At 49.4% G+C, this 18,191-nt stretch overlaps 1 protein-coding gene across 1 annotated transcript; it reads right to left on the bottom strand.

Annotated features, from left to right (window-relative positions):
- Window positions 1-531: 531 nt before the first annotated feature.
- Window positions 532-17,738, bottom strand: C1QTNF2 (C1q and TNF related 2). Its single transcript, XM_016167121.2, has 4 exons — window positions 17,486-17,738; window positions 6,869-6,978; window positions 4,304-4,556; window positions 532-1,324 (listed from the first exon to the last, which is right to left on the bottom strand). The coding sequence occupies exons 1-4, from the start codon at window positions 17,736-17,738 to the stop codon at window positions 711-713; spliced, it is 1,230 nt and encodes a 409-aa protein (XP_016022607.2). The 3' UTR covers window positions 532-710.
- Between the last annotated feature and the right edge of the window lie 453 nt (window positions 17,739-18,191).

The raw sequence follows: 18,191 nt of genomic DNA, 5'->3' as shown, positions 1-18,191 counted from the left end.
GCCTTTACACTTGCGGCTCCTTATGCCAGGAGACCCTGTGCCCCAGACCTCTGCATTGATCTCCCTCCTGCTTCAGTGCTCAGCTTAAAAATTCGCCTCTTCCTGGTACTGACTTGGAGGGGACTTAAGAGAGCCTCGGGGAGTTGGGGGGGGAGGGGCTGCAAATACTCTGTTCTTGAGCTACATGGAGGTTACAAGGTGTGCGTATATGTGAAAATTCATTCGGCTGTTCATTTACGATTTGTAGACTTTACTTGTATATAAGTAAACCTAAAAAGATGGAATCTAAAAAAAATTCCCACCTCCTCCCTGTCTCCTACTATTCCGGTTACTCATGACCGTGGCATGTGCATTTCCATCCGGGCACAAGAATTACATTATTTGTTTGTTTATTTGTGAATCGTACCTCCCACTAGAATGTAAGCCCCATGAGGAGAGAACCTCTGTTTGCCTTGTTCACTGTGGTACCTGTCAGAGTGTAGCACAGTGCCTGTCACACGATAAGCACTAAAAAAAAAATTAGTGAGTGGATAGATGGAAAGATGAATAAAAAAGCTTGGATTTAATGATGGAGGGGGAAAAGGGCAGAGGAGGTTGGCCTGAGTCCAGAAGCTCCAGTCCCCCAGCCCCGGCAGACAGTTCAGGGGTCTTGGTCTGTAAGCCCAAGTCCAGGAGTTCGTTCCCTCCCTAGAGACCCAGCACTGGCCTGTCTATACCTCATTGGGGTCGTCCCGGTCGGCATAGATGAGGAAGCCTGTGAAGAGGCTGTCGGTCCAGTAAGGGTCGTAGAAGAGCCCATTCTGCTCTGAGTAGAAGATCTGCAGCCAGACCTCATCGCCCTGCTTGAGAGCCAGGATGGTGGAGCCCGAGGCCACGTCGTGGTTGCCTGTGTTGGCGTCGAAGGTCCGGATGCGGTACTGGCCATTGTGCACCAGGCCAATGGCCAGGTGCTTGTTGGCCAGCGTGATGTCGTAGGTGAAGTAGTAGATCCCTGGCACGCTGCAGACGAACTTGCCGCTGGATGCATTGTAGTGGCCGCCCTCGTTCATCAGGATCTTGTCAAACTTGATGGGCAGCCGCTCCCGCGGGTAGCTCTTGGTCACTGCCACTGAGAAGGCCGACTTGGCGTGGCCACTGCTGCAGCTGCAGGGGCCCGGGAGACCCGGCTCCCCCTTCTTGCCCTTGGGCCCCTTCTTGCCTGGTGTGCCGTGCTTCCCTGGGGTACCACTCACCCCCTTGGGGCCGCGAGGGCCAGCCTGCCCAATGGCCCCGGCTTTGCCCTTTGGTCCTGGCTTTCCCCGGTTACCTGTCCGGCCAGGTGGACCTGGAAGACAGAGCAGCTGTTGTTATGGAGGGACCTTCAGAGAACTAGGCAGAGACTGTGGGTCTCAGCTTATCTTCATTTGGGTAACGGGAAGAACACGAGGCTTTAAAGTCACACACAAAAAAAATGAGTGCAAGTCCTGATGGCCTAACCTGGGACACTTTGTCTTACCTGGAAGATGGGAATAGTGACACTGGCCTTCCAGAATCACTGGGAATCAGGGCAAAAACAACTTGCACCAATTCACACCCTTCCCTCTTCCTGGCTTCTAAGGAGGAGTCTGGTTTGTTTGCCAGACCAATCTTTCAATGGGCTGTGCTGATAATGGGTTGAGAAGGGAATTGGAAGAAGCCTCTTTAACTCAAGACACTGATATTGGAGTGAAATCCCTGCCTAGCACCCCAATGATCCCTGCCCCCATACTCAAGGGTGTTTACTGCAGCGGTGCTTACAATAACAAGCATTTGGAACAACTAAATGCTCATCCAATGGTTAAAAAATCATGGTCCATTTATAATGTGCAACTCTCTATGCAGAAGTTTTAAGAAATGAGGCAGATTTAAATGAACTACATGAAAACGTCTCTAAAATACACTGTTAAGAGGAAAGAGTAAAAAAAAGAAAAAGGAGGAAAGAGCAGGTGGCAGAACCTTTTTTTTTTGTTAAAAGGAAACCACAACACTATTTCTATACCCATTTAAGTGCGTAGAAGAGTGCCTGGCCCACAGTAAACACTCGCTACATACACTCAGCATATCCTGCAGAACATTTCCTGTAGAATACCTCTTGGTTTTTAATACCTGTATTTCATAAAACGTGCATTTCCCTCAATATGACATTTTTGGCCAATGATTATAGAGGAAATACTTACAGTCATGTCCCCTAAGCTCAATAAACATTTTAAACAAAACATGTTATAAGTCACATCCAAACACAATTATACAATTGGTACAATTGGTAGACCAGCAAAATTGGGTGTAGGTGTTTTGAAAAGCATGCCAAATGTCAAACAAGAAGTCTTCTGAACATTGCTGGTGGTAAAGAACATTCTAGCATCACTGTACAGAGGCAACACTTTGTTGGCCACCACATGAGCCGGGTGATCAGAAAGTAATGTTGTAAGTATTTTTTATCCTAACAAGGTACTTTGCTTCTTATATGTGTATATGCAGGCGTTTTAAGCGTTTGGGTTAACATATAATGCATTTAAATTTTTCCTATTTTAAGTAATTGGGAAATAGATTCTCAAATAGTATTTCTTCAGTGAACGTCTAATTTTCAGGAACAGATTGCCTATGCCAAGTGCCTGGCAATGCCTGGTATTATTATACACACGTGTAAATATATTTTTAAAAAGGCCAGGAAGGAAACACATTTAACCAGTTATCAGTGGTTGCCCCTGGAGGATGAAAGGGGACGAGGAGGAGGTAGGAATTAAGAGGGACTCTTGCTTTACGTGTGTTGTTTGACTATATTGCAATGAGAATGTATCTGTGTATTACATAATTTAAAATAAATAAAAGAAATAGGAAAAAACAAAACTAAGAGAGGTCACAAAGCTGCTCCTCGAAAACACGAAAATAAACAAAACGTGGGAGAGGAGGCTGAGAGTCATTTTGGATTTAAGTTTTCGGGGTCAAACAAATAAAGAAGCTTCTAACCATGAGTTATGTGATGTGCTTCCTCCCTGATTACTTTTTTGAGAAACTTCAGGAAAAGCTGACTTGACTTTTCAAGACCTTTCTGGAGATGGATGTGTCTGGGGTGGGTGGTTGGATGCCGTCCTGTGCTGTGACTGGGCCCAGGGTGACCCAGCTTAACTGGCTTATGCTGTCAGGATTCTCCGTCTCTCAGTGCTGCCTTCCTTGGCATGTCCGCTCAATGCTCAGCAGCCTCAGTACATGGCAAGAGAGATGGCCAAAAGCAGCCCCAAGCCGACATCCTCACGGCTCTCAAATAAGGGAGGAAAGTCAACAACAGAGATCCCCGCCCTCCCCTAGACCCCTAAGGGGAAGGTCAGGGGACACTCTGGCTGGCCTGACATGGGGCACATGGCCAGGTCTGACTCTTCCACGGCGGCCAGGAAGTGAGATGATGCTTTGTCACTGTTAAAATGCCATACAAAGAAAAGTTATTACGATTTCCCTCCTGCTTAAAATGTACACTTTGGGGTGCTGCTGACACCAGAAAGTATTTGGTTACTGGGGAGAGACTTCAGAGCTATAAGCGGTGTGAAGGCTGAGTGGGCGTGCAGAGAGAATCCAGCCTGTCTGTTGGCTGCCTGGCATCCCTTGCTTCGGGGAACTGCACTTAGCTTCATGTGGTCCTGGTGGGGCTGTCAATCACAGTAATCAACTGCCCTCACCACTCACTTACACACACTCAGGGTGGGCGCATGATGTCGTCCTGGCAAATGTTGGTACCTCACCTCCAGGGTCAAAGGTATTGGTCTGGGACGCACATGTGATCGTGAGGATCGGTTATCCTGAGACGTGCTCTATGGATCAAGCCATGAGGAAGAAGGCCTGAGCTCACCAGTAGCCATTTCAGAACTTCCGGCCTTTGTGAGAACAAAACCAACTCACACAGAGAAGCAGATCCTTGGCAACGATACCTGAGCTCCCGGACCCAACCTCCTGAACCACGATCTCAGGCTTCCCAATCGCGTGAGCCAATACACGCTGTCTGGGACTGTAAATTGGGTTTCTGCCACTTGCAACCCAAAAGTCTGGAATACTATTTCAAGAGAATTGCTCAAAGTCACTCAGCAACTCAATGGTGTAGCCGGGGAAGAAACACAAGATTTAATACCCATTCTTCCTTTCAAGAGAACACATGGCTTTGTTTTTCAAAGAGACATTCATTTGGTCTATAATGAGACGGAATTAATACTAGTTTTCATAACTTCACCAACCCCCTCTGTGCCAGATGCTGTCAACCACAGGTGGGACCAAGAAGGACAGGCACTGGGCCTCTTACCTTCCTCTCCGCGGTCTCCCCGGTCCCCGTCCTGGCCATCCTGGCCATCTTTGCCGGGAAAGCCCATTCTTCCCACCATTCCTGAGGACCCTGGGGTTCCTGGGGGGCCAGGTGGGCCCTGGGGGCCAGGAAGGCTGCAGACAAGTTGAGGGGAGCCCTTCTGGAAGTCACTGAGGGCAAAGGCACCAAGCAGCGGGTCGGCAGCACAAGGCAGCGCACAGGCCAAGAGCACCCAGGGGATCATGTTGGTCACCTGTGGGAGGCAAGAGAGCGGTGAGCAGATGAGTCCGGCCACTGGGCTGACCGGTGGTGGGTCAGAAAGGCATGCAGGGGAGGGACCCAATACTTTTCTGTCTCCTGCTCTCTTCTATACCACATACAAGAAGCTGGGCAATGTCAACAGAGCTCAAGTACATATTTGGATGGGCTGACCCCCAGAATATACTTTGGAGGAGTCTTGGGGGTGAGGCACACATCATCACACAGCTGTCTTCTGGCATGGCAAGTCTTACAGCCCAGGGACAGCTGACTTGGGGGGAGCCATGGATGGAGAGAAACAATCCGTGGTTTCATTCAAATCTATGGCACAAATGGAAAGCTACAAGGGTCAAAATACTTCAAACTGCAGGTGACGATTTGCAGCTAGGCTCCTTCTCCCAGGGGACCTGGGGTCACACATCAGCGGGTGAGGAGAAGTGAGGCTTTGGGTCTGAGTGAGCCTCAGTTTTCCCACCTGAACAATAACGGGTTGGTCCCCACACTCGTGCACACACCAGGTTCTCCTGCAGGACTCGTTCGAAACCAGGTTGCCGGGCCCCACCCCCAGAGCGTAGGTTTGCACTGTTATTAAGTATCTGAGAGACGTTGCTGGTGGCAGTCCAGGGATCCACTTTGAGAACCACTAGACGAGACGGTCTCCAAGGTCCCCTCCCCTCTGATGCTCGATCTTCCACACTTCCCACTTCCCTCTTTCCAGACGGGGAGCCCTTGCTGGAGGCACTGTTCCCACACAGCCTTTGGCCACCCGATCAGGGCCTTCACGCAGGAGGGGGCTCCCGAAGCTATAGTGCTGGAGGCGGGGCAGGAACTCTGCTCCGGCCTTGGCCCTTGCAGCTCTTGCAGCTCGCATTCCCCTCCTGGGCCCTCAGCCCCGCTTCCCTTCACACTCCACCTTGCCTGGCCCTGGGAGCCTGTCCAGACTTGTGGGCCACCTCTGCAAACAGGCTGACCACGACTCTCCTCCTGGCCCAGAACTGTTAACCTGGGAACGGATGAAGAGAGAAGGCCAGGCCTCTCCTGCCGGGGAGAGGAGGAGGAGGAGGGTACCACACTGACCTGGGGGGAGAGGAGGAGGAGGAGGGGGGTACTGCACTGACCTGGGGCGTGGGGCCCGCTCCAGTTTCAGCCCTGACGCTCACCAACTGCGTACCTTTAGACGAGTCCCTTTCCTTCCCTGAACCTCAGAGGGTGTTTCTAGGTAAGTGTCATAGAGGTGCCCCTGGCCAGGTAGAGATGATTCAGTACCAGACACTGCTCTAAATAATATTACATCATACAGTAACTCAGTTATTTTCTTTCCAGCTTCTTCAACCCTGATTAAGTTCACAACACACGGTTCCAGTCTGGTGACAGTGTATTTTTGATGCCTCTATACCCTTTTCTCATATCCCTTTTTTACAAAGAGCACTGTCTGTAATGGCGTACATCCATTCTTAAGGTACCTTGGCCAAGCCCCCACAAATATGCATGCAGACCCTGAAAACCCCCCAGACAGGAACACAGTGCCAAGGCCCTGAGGCAAAGCCTTTACTGAGATGTACAGAAGGCCTGCGGAGCTACGTGAACAAAGATGCTTGGACAGAGGCACAGGTGAGTACTGCGTACCTAGTCCTAAGAAGATGGTGCAAAGAAAGACTTAGTGGGTGAGTGTAAGAGATGTTAAAACAGAAATTTCTACCTGGCCACCAGGACACACGAGATACTCTAAACCAAATTGAGGGGTCAGGCCCAAGGGAAGAATCGACAAAGGAACAGTTTGAGAGCTCATCGCATGGCTCCTGGCGCTCTTGTCAGACCAGGGGGGGAGGAAGAGTGAGCATGCATCTGAGGTCTTCCTGAGAAAGGGAGAGGGCGAGAGACTGGCCGGCTGCCTGGCGGAAGCGGAAAGAGAAGTCGCCGCTGCCGCACGGGCCAGGTGCTGGCTACCCGCTGGCCCTGCCTGGTAGACGGAAGGCACCAGATATTCCGCGGTGGGAGCTGGCCTGGGCTAGAGGGATCCCGACAGAAAGTGAGGGGCCCCCAGCAATGACGACCATGAGGAGCTGATGCTCGCAAACCAGAGCATGAGGCCAGGGCTTGGCAGTGATAGGAAAATGTGCGTGGCTGGCTTTCCCCTCCCCCTCCCTCCTTCAGTGATCGGGCCCAATACAGGAAGCCCTAAGTCACCAACAAAAGGTCCTCACAAAAGAGGCGGCTTCAATATCAGTCGGGTCCAGAGGGGCGGAGCCGGTTAGTCCTTGTCCAGCCATGAAGCACATAGGAACCGCCTGCTGTCTGTCTGCTTACCTCTCCTTTCTCTCCTCCTTCAACCTGGAAAGAGGTGAGTTGAGAAAGGGAGCAGATGGCCCGGCCAGCTTCGCGCTGCACCTCTGCTGGGGGACAGGAGGAAGTCTCACCTTTAAACGAAGATAGAGGAAGACGGGTTACTTAGGAGCGGAATTACCACGGGAAGAGGTGAGCACCCCTACTCGCTAAATTATGGAATGGCAGAGGGAAGCAAAAAATAAGGTTGCGGTCACTGGTGTCCGACTCGCTCGCCATAGGTTGCATAAATGATAAGAGAGGTAGGATGACAGGGCAAACGTGGTGGAAGTGTTATATACACGATTTGCTTTTGGAAAACGGTGCCTCACACACTACCCAGGCCCCGGGAATCTCCACGTCCGTCCCTGGCCTACGTGATGAGAGTCATGAAAAACTGGTCCGTGTGATTGGAGAGCTGAGACACATCCGGGTTCTCCGAGGAGAAACTGAATTCTTAAAGCAGATCCGAAATGGTCTGGGGAGTTGCAATCTGCAAACATTTTGGATGAGGAAGAGAGGGAGGAAGGAAGCGGAGGGAGCCAGTCTCCCAGGCTGGTAAGAGTCCTGCCAACAGCCAGATGAAGACAGGCAGGAAGGAAAGACAGCCCGGTGGGAGAGAAAGAAGACAGGGGAGCCATCCGTGTCACTTTACTGCTCCCCTCTCTCTTCTCACCTCCGCTCTCAGCCACGCCTGCCTGGCAGAAGGGAGGAGGGTCCGCTCTCCGGCTCAAGTCTGCCCCACACCAGCCTCTGTGGACAATAGGATTGTGCTCAGTGACAGCTGGCCTAGGGCGGGGACCAATGGCAGGGCGGAGAGGCAGGGCTCTGGGACGCGGAGGGAGCAAGGGATTTCTCAGAGCTGGAGCACAGAGGTTCTTGCAGCTCGAGCCAGGAATTGTTTTGGAAATAAAGGCGGGGAGACTAGCTTCTGGTTCCAAACCCAGAATGGAAAGGAGTGTCTCCTTGCTCCCAGAGCACCTCCGAGAAAACTCCAAAAGACTCCAAATGGCCCTGCTCCCAGCCTATGACCCCACCCTCCGGGGTCTGGACCCCCAGCCCACTCTCCAAGGTGGTGAGGAAACCTGGGGCGGGGTGTCAAGGCACCAAGGAATCGAGACAGGTTAACGCTTTTGAGGTCTTTTAAATAAATTCGGAATCACGAACTCGGGGAGGGCTCCAAGGTGTGCTCTAATGCAACCTCTTTGGTCTCAGACAGGGACACTGAGGCAGAGGCAAGTGGCTTAATGGACACTTAGAATGTCCCAGGCACTGTGTGACGCTCTATTCCTGAATTCTTTTATTTGAAGTGTACAATAAGCCCTAGGAAGGCGGTACATTTATTCCATTTTTCAGAGGAAGAAATGGAAGCTCTAAGAAGTCAAATGATTCACCCAAAGGCCCACGATCTGAGCACTGGGGATAACATTCGAACCCATGTCCAAGGGGCTCTGAAAGCCACACTTCATCCGCTGTACCTTGCTCTCTTCCTTTGCTATTTTCCCTCTGTTTTATAGAAGAGGAAACTGAAGCCCAGAGAGGCTAACTTGCTCATGTTTACATAACCAGTTTGTGGCAGGAGTTATGTTTGAACTTGGGTTTGGCTGACCCTGATGCCCAAATGCTTTCCATTATGTCAGCGTTGCTTTGATTTTTTTTCTCCTAAATATCCCGAATTACAGAGAGACCTTGAAGTATGTGGCAAAGCTACACAGAGCAACAGAGAGGTCTCTTTGCCACTTCGTATTTTGTTATTTCTCACACACACCACGTGATTTCGAAAATGTAAAAGTGACACTTTTTCTCCCTCATGATGCCTGAGTAAATCAGTGCTCGAAGAAAATCTCCCATTTTTTTTTTGAGAGGCCTGCACTTGGCTTAACTAAGATGATGGGGTGCATGGGGGACAGGCTCCTGGGTTTGACACCCCTCCACGAGCCCCTTTGGAGTGTTAATTGGGTGTTCCCAGGGGCTCAACTGAAAGACCAGAGTGTACAAAGCACCCCAGCTCACTTCTTGCCTGGACCCTGCAAAAGCCTCCTCCCGGATGTCCCCCCCGCCGCCCCCCACTTCTTGATCCTCATACACACTCTCCATGCTAAGGTCAGAGGGATCTTTTAAAAACAACTCAGCGACAACACTTCCTGGAGGATCTTGCTCCAGGGGCTGCTGGCTGCAAAGAGCAAATATCAGAACCCCTGACACGGTCCACAAGGTCCTAAATGACCCAGCCCCCTGCTGCCAGCCCAACCCTGGCATGTTTTCCAGCCGCCCCTGCTCTTCCAGGCCAAGTTCCATTTTGCCCCTCCGCCTGAACCCCAGGGGCCCCACCCGCGTGGCATGCTGGCTCTTCATCCGTGTGTTTCGGCTTAAGTGTCACTTCTTCGAATGCCTTTCCTGACGCGCCCTCTCAGACAGCTCTCCTTTTGGACTCCAGCTCCTCGTTGTGTCTTTCCAGCCCTTGCAAGCTCACCCGTATGCACTGTATGGGCCTGCTTACCTGCTTACTTGGGCCTGTTGCTACTCTCAAGTATCTCCCATTAAAATGAAAGCCCAACAGGAACGGGGGCCATTGCTGGCCTCCTGCTCTACGCCCAGGGCTTGCAACTTCCTTGCACACAGTGGGTGTTCAAGAAATGCTTGCTTGATTAATGAGCATTTGAGACCGAGTCTGTCCTCAAGAAAATCCACAGCAAAGGGAAAACAAGGCAGTGGCCTAAATTCAAAAGGGCATCGATATTCTTGGATTTAAATAAGTTTTCGTTCTTTCTGTCTTTTTTTTTTTCTAACCCAAACCCGACTGATTTCTCCTTCCTTTTGACCTCCTAGAGCACGAAGCCTCTGCTCCTACTCCAGGCTGGGTGAGGAGGTGGGGGTTGGGGGTGGGGCATGCAGAGGATTGTATATATAACAGGTGCTCCACAAATATCTGTTTAACTGATCAGAAAAGAAAAAGTACTGGTCCTCCCTCATCATTTTAAAATCTCTTAGTTCCTAAATTTTCCTTGCTGGTGTGCGTTGAATAGGGAAGGCTGCATAACAGTCTTCCTGCTGAAGGGAGAAAGCTGTTAGTTGGTTAAACCCCACAAATAGAATCATGAGGTGCTAAACTTGGGTGAAGTTCTTCAGTCTGGTTTTAATTTGCCTAGACCCTGGGCTTCTCATCTCTCAGTTAAGTACTAAAGATCCATAAACACATGTGTTCTGTGAAAACGCTAGAGGACCAACCCTGAAGCCCATTGTCAGGAAAGGGGCCTCCTCCTCCTCTGGCCCTTGCCCTCAGGACACGACCCGCCTGGTTCCTTCCCCAGGCCCTCACCAAGACTATAAAGTGAAAAAAGCCACAGTGGGGACATTGGTCTCTTGCTGACTCTGCCTGAACGTGGTCTGCCAGGAGAAACTCTGGAGACACTTGCCTTGGCCTTGAGCAAGGCTGCCAAGCCTGAGTTCTGAACAATTTCTCCTTAGGGGTATAAACTATGCTCAAATAAATTTGACGCATTGGTTTATCAGGCTGCGACATAGTGCTAGGTAGGGGTGGTGCGTAACTTAGTGATTCAGAAACATGAGAAATCCAGCCTCTTCGTTTCCTCGACTAGCCAATGGAAGTGATAGTATGTGTGTAATGGTATCCCTACTTCATGGAGTTTGTGTGGGAATAATGAGATAACGTACTCAAAGCTTCTAGCCTAGTGTGGAACACTAGTGTGGAACAGAGAACGCTCCACCATCGGAGAGAACTCTGCCTAACACGCCCCCTAATGCCAATCCTCCCCCCACCCCCAAAGCCCTCACATATCTGCCTGCCTCGGTCTCCCAGTCTCGGGTCTAATAGCCTCTCTTTAGAGAGTCCACCCCATCACAGGGCATGAAATAGCCTGCCCACCCCTGCTTATTTGCCCAGACCACTCTGGTCTGTCTTCCTTTCAAAGCACTTGGCCCAAGGTGTGAGTATAGATTTGTTTGTTTCTGACTCGTCGTTAACTATCTGTGTCTTCCCGTGGAGTGCAAGGCCGAGGAGAGCAGAGGCCCTGCCCCGTCTTGCCCTCCGCTATGTCCCAGAGCCTAGCACAGTGCCTGCCCTGTATGCAGTAAGTGCTCGACTCATAGCTGTTCCAGCATTGAATGAATTGGCTGTTCATAATAAAAGAGCAACAGGATCCACAGGATTTCAGTAAATGTGCAGATGACGGGACTTGACCTGTATTCAGAAGACGGGGGTCCCTGTCCTACTTTTGTAACTTACTGGTCATGGGACTGTAGAAAAGTCATTTCCTCTCATTTGGGCTTCCACCACCTCACCTTTAAAAGGGATATAATAACACTCACCCATCCATCCGCCTTACAAGGATGATGGTGTTGAAAGCACAACGTGATACAAAAGGTGAGAATCTCGTCTAAAATTATAATTGCCGCCAATGGCACAATGGCAGCTGAACTAACGGCACACAGTCTTGACACGAGGAGCCCCTGGAATATTTCATGGGGAGACCTAGTGCAAGGTGGGGGGAAGATATGTGAATCTGACCCAATTGGCAATTCTCCCTTTACTTGGAGTTAAAAAGGAAGGGCCGTTGGTTGGAATGGGGCGGGGCTTGCTTGCAGAGGAACCTCGATAAAAACTGGCTTTGATGGGAGTGCAAATTCTATAATGAAAAACACCCCACGCCCTCCCTGGATTCCAGGAAGCAAATTGGAAACAGCCCTCTCTAGCTTCTCGGAAGAGCCGAGAGAGTTGAACTGGAGCAGAGAGGGGCTGGCTGCAGTCACTCACACCATGCTCACCCAACGGTCCCCTTTCCTGGGATCCCCAGATCGATGCCCATTTGGAAACACTCTAGCATCCGGTCTAGATACAGAGCGTTAAAAGTCATGGCGCCTACTTGCCAACAGGCTCTAGAAAATATCTGACCTGCTGTCTTCTCTCTTTTCACCCCCTATTTCTGGATCAGTTTTAAAAAAGAAGGCCAAGGCCAGACCATGACCTCATGAGGTCTCAAGAGCCAGGATGTTGCGAGGCTTGTCTCAGCAGCCCTCCAGAAAGAACCCCAGAAGTAAGCCTGGAGGCCGCTGTATTAACACCCCAACTCCTTAGAAACCAGAAAATGTGGCATGTGGTGTGGGGCAGGGAGCCCACCCCTTTGGGCCCTCAGCTGCCCAAGCAGTGAGGGCCAGAGTCAAGCTTTGGGGTGGCCAAGGCCAAAACCATCAAGCTTCAGACATGCCCAGCACTGCACTGAGAGAGAAGAATGCAGCTAATGTGCGAGACGTAAGGGGAGGGAAGGCGGCCCGAGGGAAGGGAGCCCTGTGTCCAGCTTTTCCTGAGGGCCAGCCTCCAAGAGGCAGACCAGAGGGCTGAGGAGTATGTTTGAACGCACTGTCCAATAGGCATAAGACTCGAGGCCACATATGTCATCTTAAATGGTCTTATTGCCACATTAAAAAGGGTAAAAAAAAAAAGCAGGTGAAATTAATTTTAATAATATAGGTTATTTAGCCCAATAGGTCTCAAATGTCATTCTTTCAGCATGTAATCAATGTAAAAATTATTGAGGCACTTTACGTTCTTTAATAGGCACTAAGTCTTTGAAACATGGTATGTACTTAACGCTTGTGGCACATATTAATTCAGAAAGGCCACATTTCAAGTGCTTGACAGCCACATGGTGGCTCTAAGCATAGCTGCTCGCTTGAGCCGAAATCCCACGAACCATCTGTGGGACCTTTTACAAATTACTTGCCCTCTGTCCAGCAGCCTTGTCCTCTACAAAATGGGGATGATACTAGCAGTACTTTTCTCAGAAGGTTGTTATGAGGATATATTGTTCCTAGAATAAGTTTTGGCATATGGTAAGAGGTATAAAGGTATCACCTAATCACTATTTCATTATTTCTTGTCCTACTTACAATCAAGCAAGATAATGGATGTTGGAAGTAAAGCATGATAAAAAAAAAAAAATCAGACCTTGTTTAAAATTGTAATTGTCACCAACTGCAGTTGAACTGATGAAAAACAGTCCTGATCTCCCTCCATGAGTCCTGTGGCATTTCAGTCGGAGGCCCCTATAATTCCTCTAATAAATTCTCCACTTTCACTGAAGCTAGTTTGAATTGTGTTTCTGTCAGTTGCTACCAAAAGAGAGTCCTAGGGAGGCTTGGCCTTCACTCCTGCCCTGCCATTCGGTGCTGACGGAAGGATGGAGGAGGCCTGCCTTAGTCTCACACCTCAGCCACCTGGCATGTTCATGCCCCATAAGACAAAGACAGGTGAATCAGTGGGACAGTGCTTAGTGCTTCAAGCGATGGGAGGACAAATGGAACATGATATGAGCCAGAGCTTGGCATCATGGCTTGGTGAGGATGCCCAATAAATGGTGTTGCTTATTCTTATTGCCTTTGAGGCCAGACGCCGGGGATCTGGAATGAAAAGATGTGGTTGCCACTCTTATAGGGCACATGGTCTGGTTACACTGAGGATCTAGGATGGGATATCTGGGTGCCTAGCAGATAAAGAACACTTTGCTCCTCCTTTCTCTTTGTAACATGTTCTCTCTCAAAGGGCAGCCAGGATCACGCTGCAGGCAGGGAAAGGAAATTTGGGGGCTAGATGATCCCTTGGAATGGTATAGAATAGACCATGCTCGAAGATCCAGGAATTGAGGGAGAGAACAAAGTCTGAACTCTGAAGGGTTGGGTAGAAAAGACTAGGTTTTCTTTGACTCTCTAGGGCTTTCTGGTCTCCATGAAGGCACTTCCGGTCAGGACCTGACCATATATTAGGGTAACTCTAAATACCTGACACAGGACTGGCCTTCAAGAAGCACAGAGGTGGTCTAGTGGTCAGGAGATGGTCAAGAATTGTTTTTTAGCTGTTTGAGCTCTGTTAAGTTATTTAATCTCTCTGAGCCTCAGCTTCCTTGTCTGCAAAATGGGAAAAACCATACTGTATGGTCATATTTGAATCGCTTGAATTTTAAATAGTATGATGTAGATATTTATGGTTTCACTTTGTGTGTGAAAGTTTGTCAAGAACCTTGCAAAGCAGCATGAATTGTAAATTGTAAACTGTGTTTATGCTATAGCCACATGATAGCTCAATTCAAATAGGCAAACAGAAATACTTCCTTCCTTTGGCAGGTGAGTTTTGAATTATACCTGTTTGAGTTATTTGAGGTCTTTAGAAATGTTTCCCTGAGTAATTCAATTGCCTGTACTTCCCTTATAAAGTAATTATGAAAATTAAAGGAGATGATGCAGTAAGCAGCCCACAGGAAGCACTCAGCAACAGCAGTGCCATTCTGATATGATAATAATATGTGAAAAAGAGGAGAGATATGGTGGGAGAAGGGTCTGCTTTGTTCCCATCTGTAGAATGGTGATAATGATGAGCCTGTGAATGGTGGGACAGTTGTGAGCTCTGGGATAATTGGTGTCGTTGAAGGCAGTTAAAATTACTGATGTGATTTTATAGCATGGCATATTGCAAAGGGGCAGGGTTTTTATAGGGGCACCCTACTTTAAACAAGATTGTAAACTTCGGGTTTAGCCATTCGGTGACCAGCTTTTCATTAAGATTGCAATGTGCAAGGACCTCTGGCTGAGAAGGATTAAGAAGCCACGGAAGATGGCTCTGCCACGGAAGAAATGATATTCTAGGTGGGAGGTGACCGCCTGGCTTATCAGTGGCCTTATGCAAACAACAGACTACACCATGCCTTTAAAAAAAAAAAATGAGAAATTGTTACCAATGTAAAACTTGAGATACTTTGTGTTAAAATCAAGTTTTCCAGCTTTTTGGGGAGGAGGAAATCTGGAGGATCTGGCAACCAACTGGCTGCCCCTTGAGTCAGGGCATTATGAGCTGAATTGTGTTCCCCAGAATTCATACGTTGAAATCCTAACCCCTAGAACCTCAGAATGGGACTGTATATAGAGACAGGACCTTTTACGAGGTAATTAAGGTGAAACAAGGTCATATGGATGAGCCCTGATCCAATATGATCAGGTGTCCCTTATAAGAAGAGGACATAACATACAGACCGAAGGATGACCACCTGAGGTCACGGTGATCACCTGCAAGTCAAGCCAAGGAGAGAGGCCTCAGAAGAAACCAACCATAGACTTCTAGCTTCCAGAACTGTGAGAAAATGAATTTCTTTTGTTTAAGCCACCTGGTGTGTGGTCTTTTGTTACGGCTGCACTCACAAACAAACACACAGTCCTCACCAGCCCTAAATGTCATGCATCCGCTTCGCTTATGCATCATGCGCGGCCCTGCTCGGCATATAAGTTTGCAACCTCAGACCTAGAGAAAAGGGGAATCTGCACGTAGGTGTCCTCCCTTCATGTGTGTGTTCTTATATCAAAGCTTCGACGTTCATTTCCTCCTTTAATTCCTCCTACAGTTCTATGAGGCTGATACTATATCATCCCCATGTGGCAGAAAAGGAAACAGCTCAGAAGAATGAAGTCATTTTTTCCCAGGTCAAAGCTGGGATGGGAGCCAGGCCTGAGGACTTGGGGCCCAGGACCCATGTCCCCCTACCATGACCCCTCTTTTTGGGTACAGAACCCATGTACATAAAGCCTCAATAGGGCAGCTCTGGGGTGTGGGTGTGTGTGTGTGTGTGTGTGTGTGTACGCGCGCATGTGATAGAGAAATGTGCAAACCCAAGGAAGAAGTTTTTACTTGAAAAAATATTCGGCACAGAATTCCTTGCAAACGTAAACCTAGACTAGAACTTGATTAACAGAACTACGATTTATGCAGGAGTTCATCTCAGGGAGGCAAAGCCAGGTCGGCAGACCTCTGAGCTGGAGGAAGGAGTGTGGGATGCTGTGAGTGTATACAGGTATTCTGTTACCCCAGGTTGGACATTTGGGAGTAGAAAGCATCAGAGATTGAGACTGGAGGAACGGTTTGGTTATCTATGGCCACTCAGCAGGATGAGAGAAGAAACAGCAAGATAAGGCGGAACAGAGGCATTGGCAGAGAAAGAAGTAACTGCTCGGGGAATATGCTGCGTATTTGATTGAGGCAGAGTAGCTTTGGAGATGACCCCAGAAGTGGGAAAGAAATCCCCATTCATACAACGATGCACTTTGACACCATTATAAGAACAAAGTAGATCTGTATATGCAGGTATAGAAAGATGGCCAAGATACACAAAGTGAACAAAGCAAGTTGCAGCATGGAATATAAAGTATGATTCTCTTTGAGTTAAAAAAAAAAAAAAAGACATGAATATATATGACATTTCTGAAAGGCCACAACACCTTGTTGAAAGGGGCACCTCTCAGGATTGGGGAGGGGTGTGTGGGCTTTTACTTTTCACTTGCTGCCTTTTTGAACTGTCTGCATTTCTTACAGTGAGCACCGTTAGCTTTCTGTCATGTAAAACAAAAGGTAACACTAATGTTGAAGGGTTAGAAGACGGGTCAGGTCAGTGTCCCTGCTGAGGGACGGGGAGACTCGGATGTTTGGGAAGAAACAGACTGGTGCACGCGACGTGTTAGAACAAAGGGCAGCAGTGATGTTCTGAAAGTGTGGAGGGTCCAGGACTGGCGGCTGAAAGCGGGTATAGTGGGTGTGACTGCCACACAGTAGGATAAGTCGGAGAACTGCGCCTATGGGAGGGCGGAAATGGAGGATGGAAGAGGACAGGCTTCAAACAAGGCGAGCTGAGCCACGGCCTTGGGTTGACATATATAGGACACCATTGTTGCTATTGCTGCTGGTTCAGGATGGCAGGGACACAGGGCCTCTGGGAGGTCGTCAGGCTAAGGCGGAGACTCTTGAAGAGTTCCAGGCAGGAGAGTTTTATGGTAAAAGAACAGGGGAGGATCACGGTGAGGGTGTGCAAAGGTGTTAAGGGAGACACTTGGGCTGGGAGACCATCGGGGGCCATTGCGACAGTCAGCTGAACGAAACAGTCTTGGAATGGGAAACAAAATAAGGACGAGGCTTGCAGACAAGTAGTTTGGGGAGGAGGGAGAGTGAAGAGAGTTGTAGAGAACTAACTAGGTGCAAATCCCAGTTTGCATTTAGTAATTTTAGAGCTCAGGTTGCCCGTCTGTGCAATGTATTTAATTAAACAAATTTTGTAAAGGGAAAATGAGATAATGGACTTGATAAATGTTACCTATGATTGTTAGCTTGGGTATTGGACTCGGATTTACCAGGGTTCTGCTCCCTTTACCACCAGTTACTAGCCCTGCAACCCCGAGCAACTCATTAACATTTCTGAGCCTGGGTCCTCTTTTGCAGACAGGTATAATCTGTTGTCATGGAAATGAAACAGCACACGCAAAGGGCTGGCGGGGCCTGGCACAAAATAGGCGCTCAATCAATGGTACAGCTACTGCTGTCAACAGGTAAAACACTGAGCAGAGCCCGGCAAGCGCTCAGCAAATGTCGATTCATGTTATAATTCATGAGGCGGAGGTGAATAGCTAGCAATCCGCGGGCTACCCGGCCTGCACAGAGAGGGTGCTCGCAGTCCTCCCCCTCCCACCCCCTCCTATCCTGCACCCCGCCCCAGTCCTGAGTAGCCTCCCCCTTCCTGAGCCCGCACTTTCCGGGGACGGCGCTCGGACACTCACCCTCGCGGCCGCCGGCCACGTCCAGGAGCGTCCAGAGCGACGAAGCTGCCTGCCTTGCTTCGCGTCCCGGCCTCCTGCGGCGACTGCGGCCCGCTCGGAGCCCGCCCGAAGCATACTTTTCCCATCCCGTCACTGGCGCGAGCGCCTTCCTCCCGGTCACGTGGGCAGGCGCGCAGCGCGGCGCTCGCCCTGTGCTGTCTAGCCCTTTGGAAAACGTTTCTAGCGTTGGTGACACTTGGGTGCGTCCAAGCATTTCCGCGCATGGAACCTGTCAGTGCATTTGGAGGTTTACGTGCGTGAGAGTGATTGTTACCGAGGCATTTGCAAGGGCGTGGGCACGCGTGGGTGTGTCCGAAGAGCCATCTGTGTCGCTGGCACAGATGTGTCGCCTCGCTGTGGATCTGAGGGTGCACGTGGGCATGACTGGTGAAAAGAGAGTACATTGCCCTGTTACTGAACGCGCATGCACTTATGAGTGATTAAGAAGCGTGTGCATGTGTTTAGAGGTGTGTGTGTGTGTGTGTGTGTATGCAAATGTACATCAGGGCTTGTTTATGCACATTTACATGCATATGCCCAAGATTGCAGCCAAAGTGTACTTCAGGTGCTGGGTGCACACAGCAGCGGATGGATATCTGTTGGCTGCATGTTTAAATGTGTGTAAGACTGCATAGTCGCATCGGGGTGTGTGTGTGCGTGATGTCTA

The sequence above is a fragment of the Rousettus aegyptiacus genome, unplaced genomic scaffold (genome assembly GCF_014176215.1).
Source record: "Rousettus aegyptiacus isolate mRouAeg1 unplaced genomic scaffold, mRouAeg1.p scaffold_m13_p_7, whole genome shotgun sequence".
Lineage (NCBI taxonomy): Eukaryota > Metazoa > Chordata > Mammalia > Chiroptera > Pteropodidae > Rousettus > Rousettus aegyptiacus.
The sequence above is the reverse complement of the archived record's forward strand: the minus strand, read 5'-3'. Positions and strand labels throughout refer to the sequence as shown.

Coding starts and splice junctions, on each gene's coding strand:
- C1QTNF2 (XM_016167121.2), bottom strand. CDS start 17,738: ATGCTTGGACGCACCCAAGTGTCACCAACGCTAGAAACGTTTTCCAAA. Junction 4,557..6,868: donor AAGGAGGAGAGAAAGGAGAG/GTAAGCAGACAG, acceptor TGCCTCCCACAG/GTGACCAACATGATCCCCTG. Junction 1,325..4,303: donor GGGAGACCGCGGAGAGGAAG/GTAAGAGGCCCA, acceptor TCTGTCTTCCAG/GTCCACCTGGCCGGACAGGT.